The sequence below is a fragment of the Mercenaria mercenaria genome, chromosome 13 (assembly GCF_021730395.1).
Source record: "Mercenaria mercenaria strain notata chromosome 13, MADL_Memer_1, whole genome shotgun sequence".
Classification (NCBI taxonomy): domain Eukaryota; kingdom Metazoa; phylum Mollusca; class Bivalvia; order Venerida; family Veneridae; genus Mercenaria; species Mercenaria mercenaria.
This window is the reverse complement of record NC_069373.1, coordinates 5,627,652-5,644,046: the sequence shown is the minus strand read 5'-3', so window position 1 is coordinate 5,644,046 and position 16,395 is coordinate 5,627,652. Positions and strand designations below refer to the sequence as shown.

General features: G+C 38.2%; 1 protein-coding gene across 4 annotated transcripts in view; it reads right to left on the bottom strand.

The window, feature by feature from the left end:
* LOC123530091 (sodium- and chloride-dependent glycine transporter 1-like) overlaps nucleotides 1–16,395 on the bottom strand; it is an 89,623-nt gene that overhangs the window by 11,284 nt on the left and 61,944 nt on the right. For all 4 annotated transcript variants that reach the window (XR_008366660.1, XR_008366658.1, XR_008366659.1 and 1 more), the window contains exons 8-10: nucleotides 11,713–11,837; nucleotides 9,041–9,153; nucleotides 5,545–5,676 (exon numbers count right to left, since the gene is read on the bottom strand). Coding sequence is in view for 1 of the 4 variants with exons in the window: in XM_053521035.1 (XP_053377010.1) it covers nucleotides 5,545–5,676; nucleotides 9,041–9,153; nucleotides 11,713–11,837 (370 nt within the window). In the remaining 3 variants the exon portion in view is untranslated. The remainder of the gene's footprint in view (nucleotides 1–5,544; nucleotides 5,677–9,040; nucleotides 9,154–11,712; nucleotides 11,838–16,395) is intronic.

Sequence of the window (16,395 nt, the reverse complement as noted above, 5' to 3'; positions counted from 1 at the left end):
AGTACGCAGGATATACACCGCACATACACCGATAGTACGTTTGTAGTACACTTTTGACATGCAAATGAGCTCTGCCGCGTACTACTTGCTGCGTACATGCTGTGGACTACATAGTACACAGGATGTACGCTGGAGGAATTTAGTATGCGGGAAATAGTACGCAGCATGTACGCGGCACATACACTTTTCACATGCAAATGAGCCTGCGGTGTACTACCCCTGCGGCGTATATGCTGTGTACTCCTGCGGCGTACATGCTGTGTACTCCTGCAGCGTACATGCTGTGTACTCCTGGCCCGAGTCCTGCGGTGTACATGCTGTGTACTCCTGCTGCATACATGCTGTGTACTCTTGTGGCGAAACTGCTGTGATAATGTAAATTCCTTACCCCACCAACTTTCGTATGCAAATGCTGATCATTTGGACAGAAAAAAAAACAGAAAAAAGATAAGTGACATGCATCAATAAGTATTTACCCTTACCAAAATAATGTAGATTGATGTTATCAAATAAATTAGTATGCTTTTCTTCATCCACTTTTCAATGAAATAAATCAATTTTTGTAGCATGTAATTTGGTAAACATTTGAAGAAAATGGCGTAACTGCATCAAGGGGAAACAACTTTAATGCAACTAAATATAAGTGTTATGCTTTATTATAGATGATGCACAGGTGTTAGACACATAATCAAATATTTTACTGATAGGCCTATATATATATACATATATAGGCCTATTAAGTAAAATATTAGATTATGTGTCTAGCACCTGTGAGACGATGTGTGCGTAGTATGTATTTATTTTGATTAAAATCCATCTGAGAACAATCTAGGACTGGAATTATATATGCATTTATACACTTTTATGTCCGTAAAAAGTAGCGCGCCAAAAATTTTTGGATTGATTTTTCCAATGGGGTGAGCGCAATTAGCCAAAAACGTTCTGAAAATATACGAGCGGCAAATCCGATGAACAACTTTTTAATTTGGTGAGGCCTTAATGAGTTAACATAATGCGCATTAAAGCCTTTACAAAACATGATAGAATGGTGTTTTGCTTAAGAGTATTCAAATAACAGTGAGAGCTATTAATTCTTCTCATTTGGGCGCTGTTGAGGCATTATCTTGGTAATTATTTCATGTATTACAAAATGTAATGCAACGAAGTTCAAATAAGACTTTTCAATTATCCAAGTTAGAAAGCTCCAGGATTAATTCAAAATGAACAAGAGCTGTCACTAATGGTGACAAATGCCCCCCCCGCAGCACCTTGACCGTTGACCTGGCGACCCCAAAGTCAGTAGGGGTGGTGTGCTCAATAAGTACTATCAGCATGTGAAGTTTAAAGGTCCTGAATAAAGTGGTTTGCATGTAAAGTGCCTTCATGCAACAAGAGATCACAGAGTGATCTTGGCGCCCACCAATGTGCCATTTTTGAGTGTTCCAAATTTCAAGACTTACTGACTACCTCAAGGTCAAATTTCATTTCCGTACACAACACTGTGCATGTGGTCCAAATTCAAAAGCTGTAGCTTGAGAAATGTGAAAGTAGGTCACCAGGTCAATGTCAAGGTCAGAGTTTGTTTCAGTACAAAATCATATGCATGTGGTCTAAATTTGAAGCCTGTAGCTACAGAAATGTGAAAGTAGGTCACTAGGTCAATCTTAAGGTCAAAGTTCATTTCGGTACACAAAACTATGCAAGTGGTCCAAATTTGAAGGCTGTAGCTTGAGAAATGTAAAAGTAGGTCACTAGGTCAAAATCGAGGTCAAATTCTATTTCGGAATACAAAACTATGCATGTGGTCCAAATTTGAAGCCTGTACCTTCAAAAATGTGAAAGTAGGTCACTAGGTCAATGTAAAGGTCAAAGTTCATTTCGGTACACAAAACTATGCATGTGGTCCAAATCTGAAGCCTGTACCTTAAAAATGTGAAAGTAGGTCACTAGGTCAATGTAAAGGTCAAAGTTCATTTCGGTACACAAAACTATGCATGTGGTCCAAATTTGAAGGCTGTAGCTTGAGAAATGTAAAAGTAGGTCACTAGGTCAAAATCATGGTCAAATTTTATTTCGGAATACAAAACTATGCATGTGGTCCAAATTTGAAGCCTGTACCTTAAAAATGTGAAAGTAGGTCACTAGGTCAATGTGAAGGTCAAAGTTTTTTTTGGCACACAAAACTATGCATGTGGTCCAAATTTGAAGGCTGTAGCTTGAGAAATGTGAAAGTAGGTCACTAGGGCAAAATCAATGTCAAATTTCATTTTGAAACACGGAACTATGCATATGGTCCAAATTTGACGCCTGTACCTTCAAAAATGTGAAAGTAGGTCACTAGGTCAAAATCAAGGTCAAAGTTTTTTCCAGTGCACAAAACTATGTATGTGGTCCAAATTTGAAGGCTGTAGCTACAGAAATGTGAAAGTAGGTCACTAGGTCAAAATCAAGGTCAACTCATGCCAAGGTTCATCTTGCCACTCAAAAATATACAAGTGGTCCAAATTTGAAGGCTGTAGCTACAGAAATGTGAAAGTAGGTCACTAGGTCAAAATCAAGGTCAACTCGTGTCAAGGTTCATCTTGCCACTCAAAAATATACATGTGGTCCAAATTTGAATGTTTTAGTTATTGACAAGAACATTTTAAAAGCTTTTCCCTATATAAGTCTATATGAACCATGTGACCCCCGGGGCGGGGCCATTTTTGACCCTAGGGCGATAATTTGAACAAACTTGGTAGAGAACCACTAGATGATGCTACATTACAAGTATCAAAGCCTTAGGCTTTGTGGTTTGGACAAGAAGATTTTCAAAGTTTTTCCTTATGTAAGTCTATGTAAACCATATGACCCCCAGGGCGGGGCCATATTTGACCCTAGGGGTATAATATGAACAAACTTAGTTGAAGACCACTAGATGATGTCACATACAAAATATCAAAGCCCTAGGCCCTGTGGTTTTGGACAAGGGGTTATTCAAAGTTTTTCCCTATACAAGTCTTTATAAACTATGTGACCCCCAGGGCGGGGCCATATTTGACCCCAGAGAAATAATTTGAATCATCTTGGTAGAGGACCACTAGATGATGCTTCATACCAAATATCAAAGCCCTAGGCTCTGTGGTTTTGGATAAGAAGGTTTTCAAAGTTTTTCCCTATATAAATCTATGTAAAATATAGAAATAAACAAAGGGCCATAACTCACTCATAAATTGTTGAACCAGTCTGATTTTCAGGGGGACACAACTAGGGTACCAATACATCATTCTGACAAAGTTTGGTCAAAATCCCCCCAGTAGTTTCTGAGGAGATGCGATAACGAGAAATTGTTAACGGACGGACGGACGGACGGACGGAATGACGGACGGACGGACCACGGACGCAGAGTGATTTTAATAGCCCACCATCTGATGATGGTGGGCTAAAAAGTTAACATTGGCTCCTGTGACCATGACCTTGTGACCCCAAAGTCAGTAGGGTTGGTGTACTCATAAAGTACTATCAGCATGTAAAGTTTGAAGGTTCTGGGTGAAGTGGTTCGCAAAAAAAGTGCCTTCATGCAAAAAATTAACATTGGCCCCTGTGACCTTGACCTTTGACCTGGTGACCCCAATGTTAGTAGGAGTGGTGTACTCAATAAGTACTATCAGCATGTGAAGTTTGAAGGTCCTAGGTGCAGTGGTTCGCAAAAAAAGTGCCTTCATGCAAAAAGTTAACGTTGGCCCCTTAGACCTTGACCTTTGACCTGGTGACCCCAAAGTCAGTAGGAGTGGTGTACTCATAAAGTACTATCAGCATGTGAAGTTTGAAGGTCCTGGGTGCAGTGGTTCGCGAGTAAAGTGCCTTCATGCAAAAAGTTAACGTTGGCCCCTGTGACCTTGACCTTTGACCTGGTGACCCCAAAGTCAGTAAGGATGGTGTATTCAATAAGTACTATCAGCATGTGAAGTTTGAAGGTCCTGGGTGCAGTGGTTCGCGAGTAAAGTGCCTTCATGCAAAAAGTTAACGTATGGCCCCTGTGACCTTGACCTTTGACCTGGTGACCCCAGAGTCAGTAGGGGTGGTGTACTCAATAAGTACTATCAGCATGTGAAGTTTGAAGGTCCTGGGTGCATGCAAGGTGCAGCTCAGAAATCACTAAGATGTAAGCTTCACAAATGAACATTGCAAATAGTTTGGCAAATTTTCATTGTTCAGAATACCAATAATCTGAACTATTCTATGCTATTAAGATAAAAGTTACTCGGAAATCAAGTTCTTGCTTCCAAAAAAAAAAAAAAAATGTACAAATCCTTCCTGCATGAAGTGTACTTCAGAATTTTTACCTAAAAAAATTCAAAGTATAAACACCAAAAGAAAATGAACAAGTCCCTCCCGCGAAATATGAAGTTTACTTCAGACTTTAACTTATAAAAAAAAAAACAAGTATAAATGCCAAAAGAAACTGTACAAGTCTTTCCCGCATATATGAAGTGTACTGCACAAATTTTAAAGTATCTGCGGTATACATGCAGTGTACTATTTTCTTGTACAAGTCCCTCCTGCGTACATGCAGTGTACTCCTTAAATTTTCAGAGTCTGTGCTGCGTACTTGAAGTGTACTAGTGACCTCCTGCGTACATGCTGTGTACTCGTCGAAATAGTACGCGGCATGTACGCGGCATGCGGTGTATGTAAAATGTACTCCTCTGGCGTACTACTGTGTTCGCGGCATATACACAGCAAATACGCAGCATGTACGCCACAGAGGCTTGCTTCTGTAAGGGTACTGTTTATAAGCATAAGATGATCATCTAGCTATTATATCTCATATTCAGATCTTTGTTTGGAGCTGTCCAGCTTTAACAATATGATATATTTACTGTAATAATGCTTGCACATGATGAGAGTTCATAGGCGGATCCAGCGGGGCCACTAGAATTTTCAAAGTTAATGGTGAAAACTTTTAAAGCTGCACTCCCAAAAAGTTGAACAAACAGTACAAAAATCATATAACGTGCATCAGCAAACATTCATTACAAGACCTTTGACCTTTCACAACATACAGGAACGCCCTTGGAAAAGATTCCCACCTTTTAAAACACGAACTTTTTGAGATCAAACGGCAAACATCCACATCGATAATGGCAATACATGTTTTATATTAATTTTTTGATAACCCTTTAGAAGTCGGCGAGTCTTTGGTAGTGGAGCTTAAACTTAGTCAAGGCCAATTATGAATTTTTCATCCTTGTTCATCCGTACCCTCATTATGCTCGTTTTCATATTATGGGTAAATTTGTAAAGTAATATTGGATTTCTAATTTTCGAGGCGATGATTACATTTTGATGGGATTCAGATTCTTGTTTTTCTTACTCTAAAACGCTCGAAATTCACTCTCCCTTGACCCCGAGAAACAAAAATTTTCCGTAGGACACCTCCTCCCGCATCTACCCCCATCTGGACCCCTCCTGGAAAAAATTCCTGGATCTGCCCCTGGAGTTAATAGGACAAGCATTATGACTGCTGATATCAATGAAATGTAATTACTTTACGATACTTACAGAAGATGCCAAAGGAAGTCCGAGAATTGCTAGGACAATCATTACGACTGCTGATATCAATAATCTGTATTTACCATATTTCTTCAGGTCTAAATCTATAAAAGTGTTTGTCACAGTTTCGAACATACTGAACTGAAATTTTAAAAAATGTACTTTATATAAATACATTAGTTATACGAGACATAGATTATTTCCTTTGTTGAGTTTCTGTGCAAATTTTCAAGCCGGACACTAGTTGAAGAATAAAAACTATGGTGTGACCGCTTAATCCAGGGGTCGTTGGTTCGAACCCCACTTCTCATATGACACCAGTACTGGTTCTTCCTGGAAGCGGACTCGAGAGTGGTTTCAGTAAGCTTGAAGCTTTCATCACAGTTGAGCTAAAACAAATGAGTAGAAACTAAGGATAAAAACTTTCATCGCTTCTTACATTAAATACAACTGGACAAACATGAAACATATTTCGACAGTAAAAGTATACTTATTTTGTCTCGAAGTATATATGAGCCGCGCCATGAGAAAATCAACATAGTGGGTTTGCGACCAGCATGGATCCAGACCAGCCTGCGCATCCGCGCAGTCTGGTCAGGATCCATGCTGTTCGCTAACAGTTTCTCCAATTCCAATAGGCTTTAAAAGCGAACAGCATGGATCCTGACCAGACTGCGCGGATGCGCAGGCTGGTCTGGATCCATGCTGGTCGCAAACCCACTATGTTGGTTTTCCCATGGCACGGCTCATATAATGATAGTCATTAATAGTTCATATCAAAAATATTCAGAGTCATCAAAAATATGAAATTGATGATACATACATATACATGTACATAAAGTAAATTTATATCACAAAAATGGCCACTTTCGCATGTACTACCACAGTGTGACTGTGTATGAACATAATATCTGTGTTTTGTTACAGAAAATATTAAAATACACCATTTACATGCATGTAATAATAATAATATAAATTGATGTTTAAACTGTAAGTTATTAAAATCATATAGCAGAAATACTTTTTGTACATATTTTATGACTATAACATAATACACAATTTTACATAAAATTTTACTGCTATATATATAATCTAATTAAGCATTATATAGAGTTTTCTACATAGATATTATGAATGTTCTTTTGAATAGAACTCTTTATATCAACTTTTAGCATTTTAAAGTGCAAACAAATACAAGAGTGCAATGATGGCCCTATATCGCTCACATAGTTGCTTGCTTAAACAAATTTCTTTGCTTAAGCTTCACTGACTAAAACTAATTGAGTAGGTCTTGGTAAAGATTATTCAAGATAACTACTAGAATCTGTTTTAAAAATTAAACTGGTGGTCCAAACTTGTTTGCTGTAGCTTCAAAAACAAGAAAGTAGGTCAGTAGTTCAGGGTTAAGAATATTAAAGATGAGTAAGGTTCAGAAGGTTCATGATTTAAACAATTCAAGGCGAATGTTGAAATCTATATCAAACATTATGCTTGTGGTCGAAATTTCTCTGCCATCGCTTCAAAGACAAATGTCTATGTAAAACAAGGCACCACCCGGGCGTGGCCTATATTGACCGCAGGGTCATGATTTGAACAATCTTGGTAGGGAACCATTAGAGCATAACACAAACTAAATGTATATGCTCTGGGCCTTATGGTTTAAGACAACATTTTTTAAAGGTTTTTCCCTTTACAAGTCTGTTTGAACTATGTGCCCCCACCCGGGGCGGGGCCATATTTGACCCCAGGGGGATAATTTGAACAATCTTGGTAAAGGACCACTAGATGATGCTACAAACCGAATATGAAAGCCCTAGGCCCTTTGGTTTTGGACAAGAAGATTTCCAAAGTTTTTCCCTATATAAGCCTATATAAACCATGTGACCCCTCCTTTAAATGTATATGCTCTGGGCCTTATGGTTTAAGACAACAATCTTTACAAGTCTATTTGAACTATGTGCCCCCACCCGGGGCGGGGCCATATTTGACCCCAGGGGGATACTTTGAATAATTTTGGAAGAGGACCACTAGATGATGCTACATACCAAATATCAAAGCCCTAGGCCCTTTGGTTTTGGACAAAAAGATTTCCAAATTTTTTCCCTATACAAGTTATATAAGTCTATATAAACCATGTGACCCCCGGGGCGGGGCCATATTTGACCCTAGGGAATACTTTGAATAATCTTGGAAGAGGACCACTAGGTGATGCTACATACCAAATATCAAAGCCCTAGGCCCTGCGGTTTTGGACAAGAAGATTTTCAGACTTTTTCCCTATATAGGTCCCTATATAGATCTATATGAACCATGTGAACCCCAGGGCGGAGCCATATTTGACGCTAGGAGGATAATTTGTTCAAAGTTGGTAGAGGACTACTAGATGATGCTACATACCAAATATCGAAACCCTAAGCCCTGTGGTTTTGGACAAGAAGATTTTCAAACTTTATCCATATAAGTCTATATAAACCACTAGATGATGCTACATACCAAATATCAAAGCTCTAGGCATTTTGGTTTTGGACAAGAAGATTTCCAAATTTTTCCCTATATAAGTTAAATAAGTCTATATAAACCATGTGACCCCCGGGGCGGGGCCATATTTGACCCTAGGGGGATAATTTGAACAGTCTTAGTAGAGCACCACTAGATGATGCTACATACCAACACAAAACTTTATAAACTCAACTGTATGTCTGTACCAACACAGAGTTCTATAAAACTAACCTGTGTGTCTCTCCTACATAGGGCTGTATAAAATTTACCTGTTTGCCTATACCGACAGTGGGCTGTATAAACTCACCTATGTGCCTATACCGACATGGGGCTGTATAAAACTCACCTGTGTGCATATATCGACATGGGTCTGTATAACACTCACCTGTCTGCCTCAATCGGACTAAAGTACTTGATCTTCTAAACGAAGATCTGAGAATGACCCATTCACATTCGTCTTCTGTATATTTTGGATTTCCAATATTGCTATTTTTATTTTCGCAAATCTACATAACAAATCAGACGACTTGTTCGAATGTCAAAGAGTAAAGAAAATTGCAATCAGTCCGGGGCTCGAACCCGGGACCCCTCGCTTACAGAGCAAAGGCCCTACCGACTGAGCTAACCGGCTAGCTGACACGTTACGTCATAAGAATTGTCAATATGAAAAACCCAGGCTAAATATAGATTTGCAAAATGTTGTTAAGCTCTGATTGGCTAGCGAAAGGCGTCAGAACGAGGCTACCAATAGCTCGTCTTCAGATCCTAAGCGTAGCGTAATAGGAGATGTACTTTAGTCAGATTGCTGTGTGCGGCTGCCTATACCGACATGGGGCTGTATAAAACTCACCTGTGTGCCTATACCGACATAGGGCTGTATAAAACTCACCTGTGTGTCTATACCGACATAGGGCTGTATAAAACTCACCTGTGTGCCTATACCGACATAGGGCTGTATAAAACTCACATGTGTGCCTATACCGACATAGGGCTGTATAAAACTCACCTGTGTGTCTATACCGACAAGAACCAAGGTGAGAAAGAATAGCACGGACCATACATGAGGAAGAGGAAGGCGGCTCAGGGCTTCCGGGTACGCGATAAATGCAAGACCGGGACCTACAAGTAAACATAAAAACGCTGTTTGTTTTACAGTAGAATGTTTATATGGATTTCGAGGAATTTTCATATAAAACTGTAGATACGATTATATTTTTGATGTTTTGTTTTCTGATATTTGCGAATAGATGTGATATTCACCAACATTATACAGTGTAACAGCGAATAAGCCATCAGAAGGAAGCACTGTGAAAAATACATAATCTATGTAGTATTTCATTCAAATTGAAAACAGGCTTTTGTCCATTGATCAATATGACGAAAGAAAATGATTATCCAGGTAGAAGTTACTTGCACTTGCTACTTTCGTCTTTTCACAGGTAATTACGTTGCCATAATATCATAAATATACCAGACGACAAAAGTTTTGCTTCAGTTTTGCTTGGTTTACAGAAAAAAGTTAGAAAGGACGAGAAACAAGAATGCATATTGACTGTGTTGAATGAATCCATTAACACACACTATTTCAAACTATTAATGAATTTCATTCAAAAATACAATTTTTATAGACATATATTTTGTAGCACCATTCCCTAAATCATTTTTCCACTGTAATCAACAGTGGAATGTCATATCGTATGTGTCTGACACGAGCTTCTATTATTAACAAGGCAGTCTGAAAGACAGCTAAATCCCCCGCCATTGCTATGGATAGTGAAAGGGTAAACCTTTGATTTTAGCTGTGACCTTGACCTTGAACTGACATGGCTGACTCATGAATTCTGCACAACGTCTTGATGAGGTGATCATTTGACCAAAGTTTCATGAAAATTCTTCAAGGGGTTTAGGAGATACAGAGCTGAAACCTTTGACTTTCAGTTGTGACCTTGACCTTGAGTTGACATGGCTGACTCATGAGTTCTTGATGAGGTGATCATTTGACCCAAGTTTGATGAAAATCCTTCAAGGGGTTAAGGAGATACAGAGTGGACACCAAATGGAAGGCTCAAACCTTCGACCCTTAGTTGTGACCTTGACCTTGAGCTGACATGCTTGACTCATAATTTCTGCACATCGTTCTGATGAGGTAATCATTTGACCCAAGTTTTATAAAATTCCTTCAAGGGGTTTAGGAGATATAGAGCGGACACGAAATGGAAGGCTCAAACCTTTGACCTTCAGTTGTGACCTTGACCTTGAGCCGACATGGCTGACTCATAAGTTCTGCAAATCGCCTTGATGAGGTGATCGTTTGACCCAAGTTTGATGAAAATCCTTCAAGGGGTTTAGGAGATATAGAGCGGACACAAAATGGAAGGCTCAAACCTTTGACCCTAAGTTGTGACCTTGACCTTGAGCCGGCATGACTGACTCATGGGTTTTGCACATCGTCTTGATGAGGTTATCATTTGACCCAAGTTTTATAAAATTCCTTCAAGGGGTTTAAGAGATATAGAGCGGACACAAAATGGAAGGCTCAAACTTTTGACCTTGAGTTGTGACCTTGACCTTGAGCCGGCATGGCTGACTCATGGGTTCTGCACATCGTCTTGATGAGGTGATCATTTGACCCAAGTTTTATAAAATTCCTTCAAGGGGTTTAGGAGATATAGAGCGGACACAAAATGGCAGGCTCAAACATTTGACCTTGAGTTGTGACCTTGACCTTGAACCGACAAGGCTGACTCATGGGTTCTGCACATCGTCTTGATGAGGTGATCATTTGACCCAAGTTTCATCAAAATCCTTTAAGGGGTTTAGGAGATATGGACCGGACACGATTATGTTACGGACGGAAGGAAGGACGGACGCAGGGGGATTAATATGAACCACAGACACACAAAATATTACCTATAATTGTTGACTATCGTGTAGAACTGTTTTGGATAGTGGCACAGGCTTCAAAAATATTGTAAAATCTTTGTTTGCCGGAACAATTTTAAAAAAACAACAACTAAATATTGTGAGGTATTTAATGAATTGGTTTGCTATCGCATTTCAAAGTAGGTAATATTCACTTTCGACTCCAGTCCATTTTAACTTTTTTTTAACCGTGCAAAACCTATGTCCTTAAATATATGATAATAAATCTACTGTATAATGTGTAATTTTACCTGCTGCTAATTTTTACTATTTTTACGACCAAATCAGATTCGTAAATATTGGCCTCGTATAAATTCGCCGTGTAAAGTCAAATAAGCCAGTAGACCTTGTAATTTCGTAAATTCAAAGAAGTATAAGTTATTTTTATAGCTCTTTGGTAAATTTTAAAATCGTATAAAATAAAATCATGTGTTTTTACCCCAAATCCGTAAACTTTTACAATAGTAAATATAACCCGGTATTTAATCTGCAACATTGCATTTTATTTTACTTCATAAAAATATTCGTTTATTTATCAATATTAAGACCATGCATTTACCAATGTTTACGCCTAGTTAATTAAGTACTCGTTGATTTGTTAAGAGCATGCATTTTCCAATGTGTACGCTTACTTTCTTTATTTAGGCTTAACTATAAACGTCTGAAAGATATAGTTTTCTGTCCCGAGGATTTGAATGTTCACCTGATAGTGACACATTTATTAACATTTATCTTAAGTGTACGTGTACTGCTCACCTGAAAACGGCAAATCTTCTAAGGCAACTCCGGTTTCTTTTGACAAGAATCCGAGCACAGAAAACACGACAAGACCTCCAAAGAAGCCGGTGAATACATCGGCGGTACAAACAATTAAAGTGTCTCTGAAGATAAATTGTAGGAAATAGGTTGGAATTTTATACTAATTATATGCAACAATGTTATTCGTAGATTTATATCAAATTATGGAAAATACCAATTTATGTAATACATCTTTATTAAGAACTCTATGGGAACATTCTAAAATTTCAAATTATCTTGAATAGTTTAGAATTGTCGTCACAGGAAATTTTCCATTGTAAATTTCAACTATTTTGAACACCAAAAGATTTAAAAGTTTTAATTTGGACTTAATTCATGGATTTTCGCGACATTTTAGCATTAAAGCAATACTTCAGTGTAAAATGAAAATTTAAAAAAATATTGGCCGTTACATCGGCATTATTAAAGATATCTTAAAAGGTGAAAAAGATACTACTATGACCCTTAAAGACCTTTAAAGTGGTATGAATATATTATATAGTCACAGACCGAAGCTATACGCCTTTGTTAGATAATTGTCTTCGCTATATGTAGGGCATTCTGAAAGTCTTGTTAATGTGGCGTGTTATATTAAGCTTTAGTAAATATTTGACTATCCAAGGCCTTCTTTGTACATGTATTCATCCTTTACTTCCACCCACTTTTTCAGTCATCCAATACATTGAACAACTGCTTCAAGGTACTCGTAAGTATTTTAGTTCTTTGGTACACAGCCTCAAGCTTTCGTCAGCTGTTAATAGTTCAGATATCCGCCTATCATCACAATCATCATATATGCGTAGCAGATCTTGGGCAGTCAGTTTTTGACCGTTTGCATATCGTACAAAGCCAAAGACTTTGCTCTAATGTACTAAATGTTGCCCCCGAGCCAATTCCTTATCTACCTGAAATCGCATGTACAGTGTATCATATATGACATAATGGTCAGTAATTTTATTTTACGCAAGTGACTTCTTTTAAAGCCGGAAAAAGCACGTTCTGATTTTGGGCCATTTTCAATTAGAGGTCTAAACTGCTTTAATCGTTGAACCCACCCAGTAACATACTGGATAACCGGCTATCCTGACGCCCGCTGGAAATGTAACCCAGCTGTAAATCGGTAGGTAAAGTTTTTTCATTTAGTTTATTTTTCATTTCATTTCAGTTTAAAAAAAAACGAGCAAAAATCCAAAGTTTTGCGCAAATTGTTTTGTTTATGAACAACCTCTGAAAACTTTTATCATCTGGTCTAACAGGTGTTCCGAAATTTTCAAAGTCCATTGAGATATTGCTGTCATATTTCGCATACTTCTTTACCATCATGACCCCAGTCTGTAAAAAGGAGGAGGCAACTCTATCAAACATTTTGACTGAATTATGGTCCCTTTTCGACTAAGAATAAATGTTAATGTTTACGTACCACCCCAATATTTTCAAAGTCCATTGAGATATTGCTTTCATATTTTGCATACTTGTTTACTATCATGACACCAGTCTGTCAAAAGAAGGAGGCAACTCTATCAAGCATTTTGACTGAATTATGGCCCCTTTTCGACTTAGAATATGCTTATTGTAATGCTAAAGTTTTACTTCCCAGCAAACACACGACGTCGCAAAGACGTCTTTTTATAGTTGTTTTGGGGTCGCGACGTCGGTGACCAGAATCCGACGTTGTTCCAACGACTTTACACCGACCAAAGTCCGACGTCGCTATCCCGACGTTGTTCCAACGGCTTTACAGCGACCAAAATCCGACGTCGCTAATTCCGACGTTGTTCCAACGGCTTTACAGCGACCAAAATCCGACATCGCTATTCCGACGTTGTAAAAACGTTGGAACAACGTCATTAGATCTACTGAAACTTTAAAATATTTCAAGCTGCAAAAATAATTTCATAGCGTGAATACTTTATTGCATTTTTGTCGTTTAGCGCTATTCGTCATGTCGTGAGGTTAGTAACATTAACCATCTAACATTAACTCGAAAGAGTTCCGTCCCATGATTTCCGACATGTGTTCGAAATTGACCAATCAAAACAGGTCTAGCTCACGTGCCTTTTTGCGCTCGTTCATGTTGTTGATCGGAGTTTTGAAAATTCTTGGAAGTATTTAAAAAGCGCCCTGTACAGATTATATGTCAAATCATGGCCTCTCCACCTGTAAGTATGTTGTTAGTTTTTAAAGCAGTTATTTTTTGTCATGACGTTTTTAAAACTGTTGAAGTTACAGCTATAACTTATATTGTCATATATTTTCGCGGTATTACCGGTAATTTGTATGTTGACATTGTTGTGCTGCATGAGGATAAATTAATAATTATGCATTTTAGGCTAGAAATGGACTTACTTAAAATATCTTGCATGCGATGAAGATCAGACTCAACATTTTGCAGTCTTTTGCTGTTTACAGTGCAAAAAATAGAACTTTCCATAAATTATAAAGGTTTTGACAAAGGGTTTTTAGTTTATAAATTCACGTATGCTTAGTGTCTAACAGTTACATGCCATTTGTATGTTGATATCTGTCACCAAACAGCATTACTTGTTGGAAGCGGCTAGGGGTGTGGTAGTCAAACTAATTTTATGCGGGTCATGATATAGGACTTTTGTAAACAAATCCGTTGTAGTTTCTATTTTTAGAACTGATAAGACAGTGAGCGGCTAGACGTCCATGTTTTTTTTTTTGTAAACAGTGATGTTTTTCTAACTGCATCAATATTCTTAAAACACAGATTCTATCGATATTTGTTTTTATCAATTCTGATCAAAATTCTATCAAGCCACCAAAAGTCTGTATATGAAAAAAGTCCCTGCCCATCCCCCCTTCTGCATAATAACGTGCAATGCATTCACACCCCATCCACCATACAACAAGAAAATTTAACAGAAGTGCCAGTGTGAACAGGTTGTTCCATTATCTAAAGGCAACAGAAATATAGCCGGAACTATGCTTACTTGTCGCTGTGACCATATTGACTAACATAAAATCAACAGTTTTAACATTTTGTTTGTAGTCAAAGCCATTGCGTGACGTCACATGTTTTAGAGATTTCCTGAAAGAAATCGTGCCAAATAAGTTTAGACATGTTGAGACAGCGGCAGTCAAGTTATCACACTGTCCCGAAACATCCTGTTACCCCTTACAGAATAAAAAGGCCTGCTGCGTACTCTTGCTGTGTACATACAGCGTATATGATGCGTACATGATGTGTACTGAAATCAAGGGCTTTAAATAGTACGCAGGATATACACCGCACATACACCGATAGTACGTTTGTAGTACACTTTTGACATGCAAATGAGCTCTGCCGCGTACTACTTGCTGCGTACATGCTGTGGACTACATAGTACACAGGATGTACGCTGGAGGAATTTAGTATGCGGGAAATAGTACGCAGCATGTACGCGGCACATACACTTTTCACATGCAAATGAGCCTGCGGTGTACTACCCCTGCGGCGTATATGCTGTGTACTCCTGCGGCGTACATGCTGTGTACTCCTGCAGCGTACATGCTGTGTACTCCTGGCCCGAGTCCTGCGGTGTACATGCTGTGTACTCCTGCTGCATACATGCTGTGTACTCTTGTGGCGAAACTGCTGTGATAATGTAAATTCCTTACCCCACCAACTTTCGTATGCAAATGCTGATCATTTGGACAGAAAAAAAAACAGAAAAAAGATAAGTGACATGCATCAATAAGTATTTACCCTTACCAAAATAATGTAGATTGATGTTATCAAATAAATTAGTATGCTTTTCTTCATCCACTTTTCAATGAAATAAATCAATTTTTGTAGCATGTAATTTGGTAAACATTTGAAGAAAAATGGCGTAACTGCATCAAGGGGAAACAACTTTAATGCAACTAAATATAAGTGTTATGCTTTATTATAGATGATGCACAGGTGTTAGACACATAATCAATATTTTACTGATAGGCCTATATATATATACATATATAGGCCTATTAAGTAAAATATTAGATTATGTGTCTAGCACCTGTGAGACGATGTGTGCGTAGTATGTATTTATTTTGATTAAAATCCATCTGAGAACAATCTAGGACTGGAATTATATATGCATTTATACACTTTTATGTCCGTAAAAAGTAGCGCGCCAAAAATTTTTGGATTGATTTTTTCCAATGGGGTGAGCGCAATTAGCCAAAAACGTTCTGAAAATATACGAGCGGCAAATCCGATGAACAACTTTTTAATTTGGTGAGGCCTTAATGAGTTAACATAATGCGCATTAAAGCCTTTACAAAACATGATAGAATGGTGTTTTGCTTAAGAGTATTCAAATAACAGTGAGAGCTATTAATTCTTCTCATTTGGGCGCTGTTGAGGCATTATCTTGGTAATTATTTCATGTATTACAAAATGTAATGCAACGAAGTTCAAATAAGACTTTTCAATTATCCAAGTTTAGAAAGCTCCAGGATTAATTCAAAATGAACAAGAGCTGTCACTAATGGTGACAAATGCCCCCCCGCAGCACCTTGACCGTTGACCTGGCGACCCCAAAGTCAGTAGGGGTGGTGTGCTCAATAAGTACTATCAGCATGTGAAGTTTGAAGGTCTGAATAAAGTGGTTTGCATGTAAAGTGCCTTCATGCAACAAGAGATCACAGAGTGAT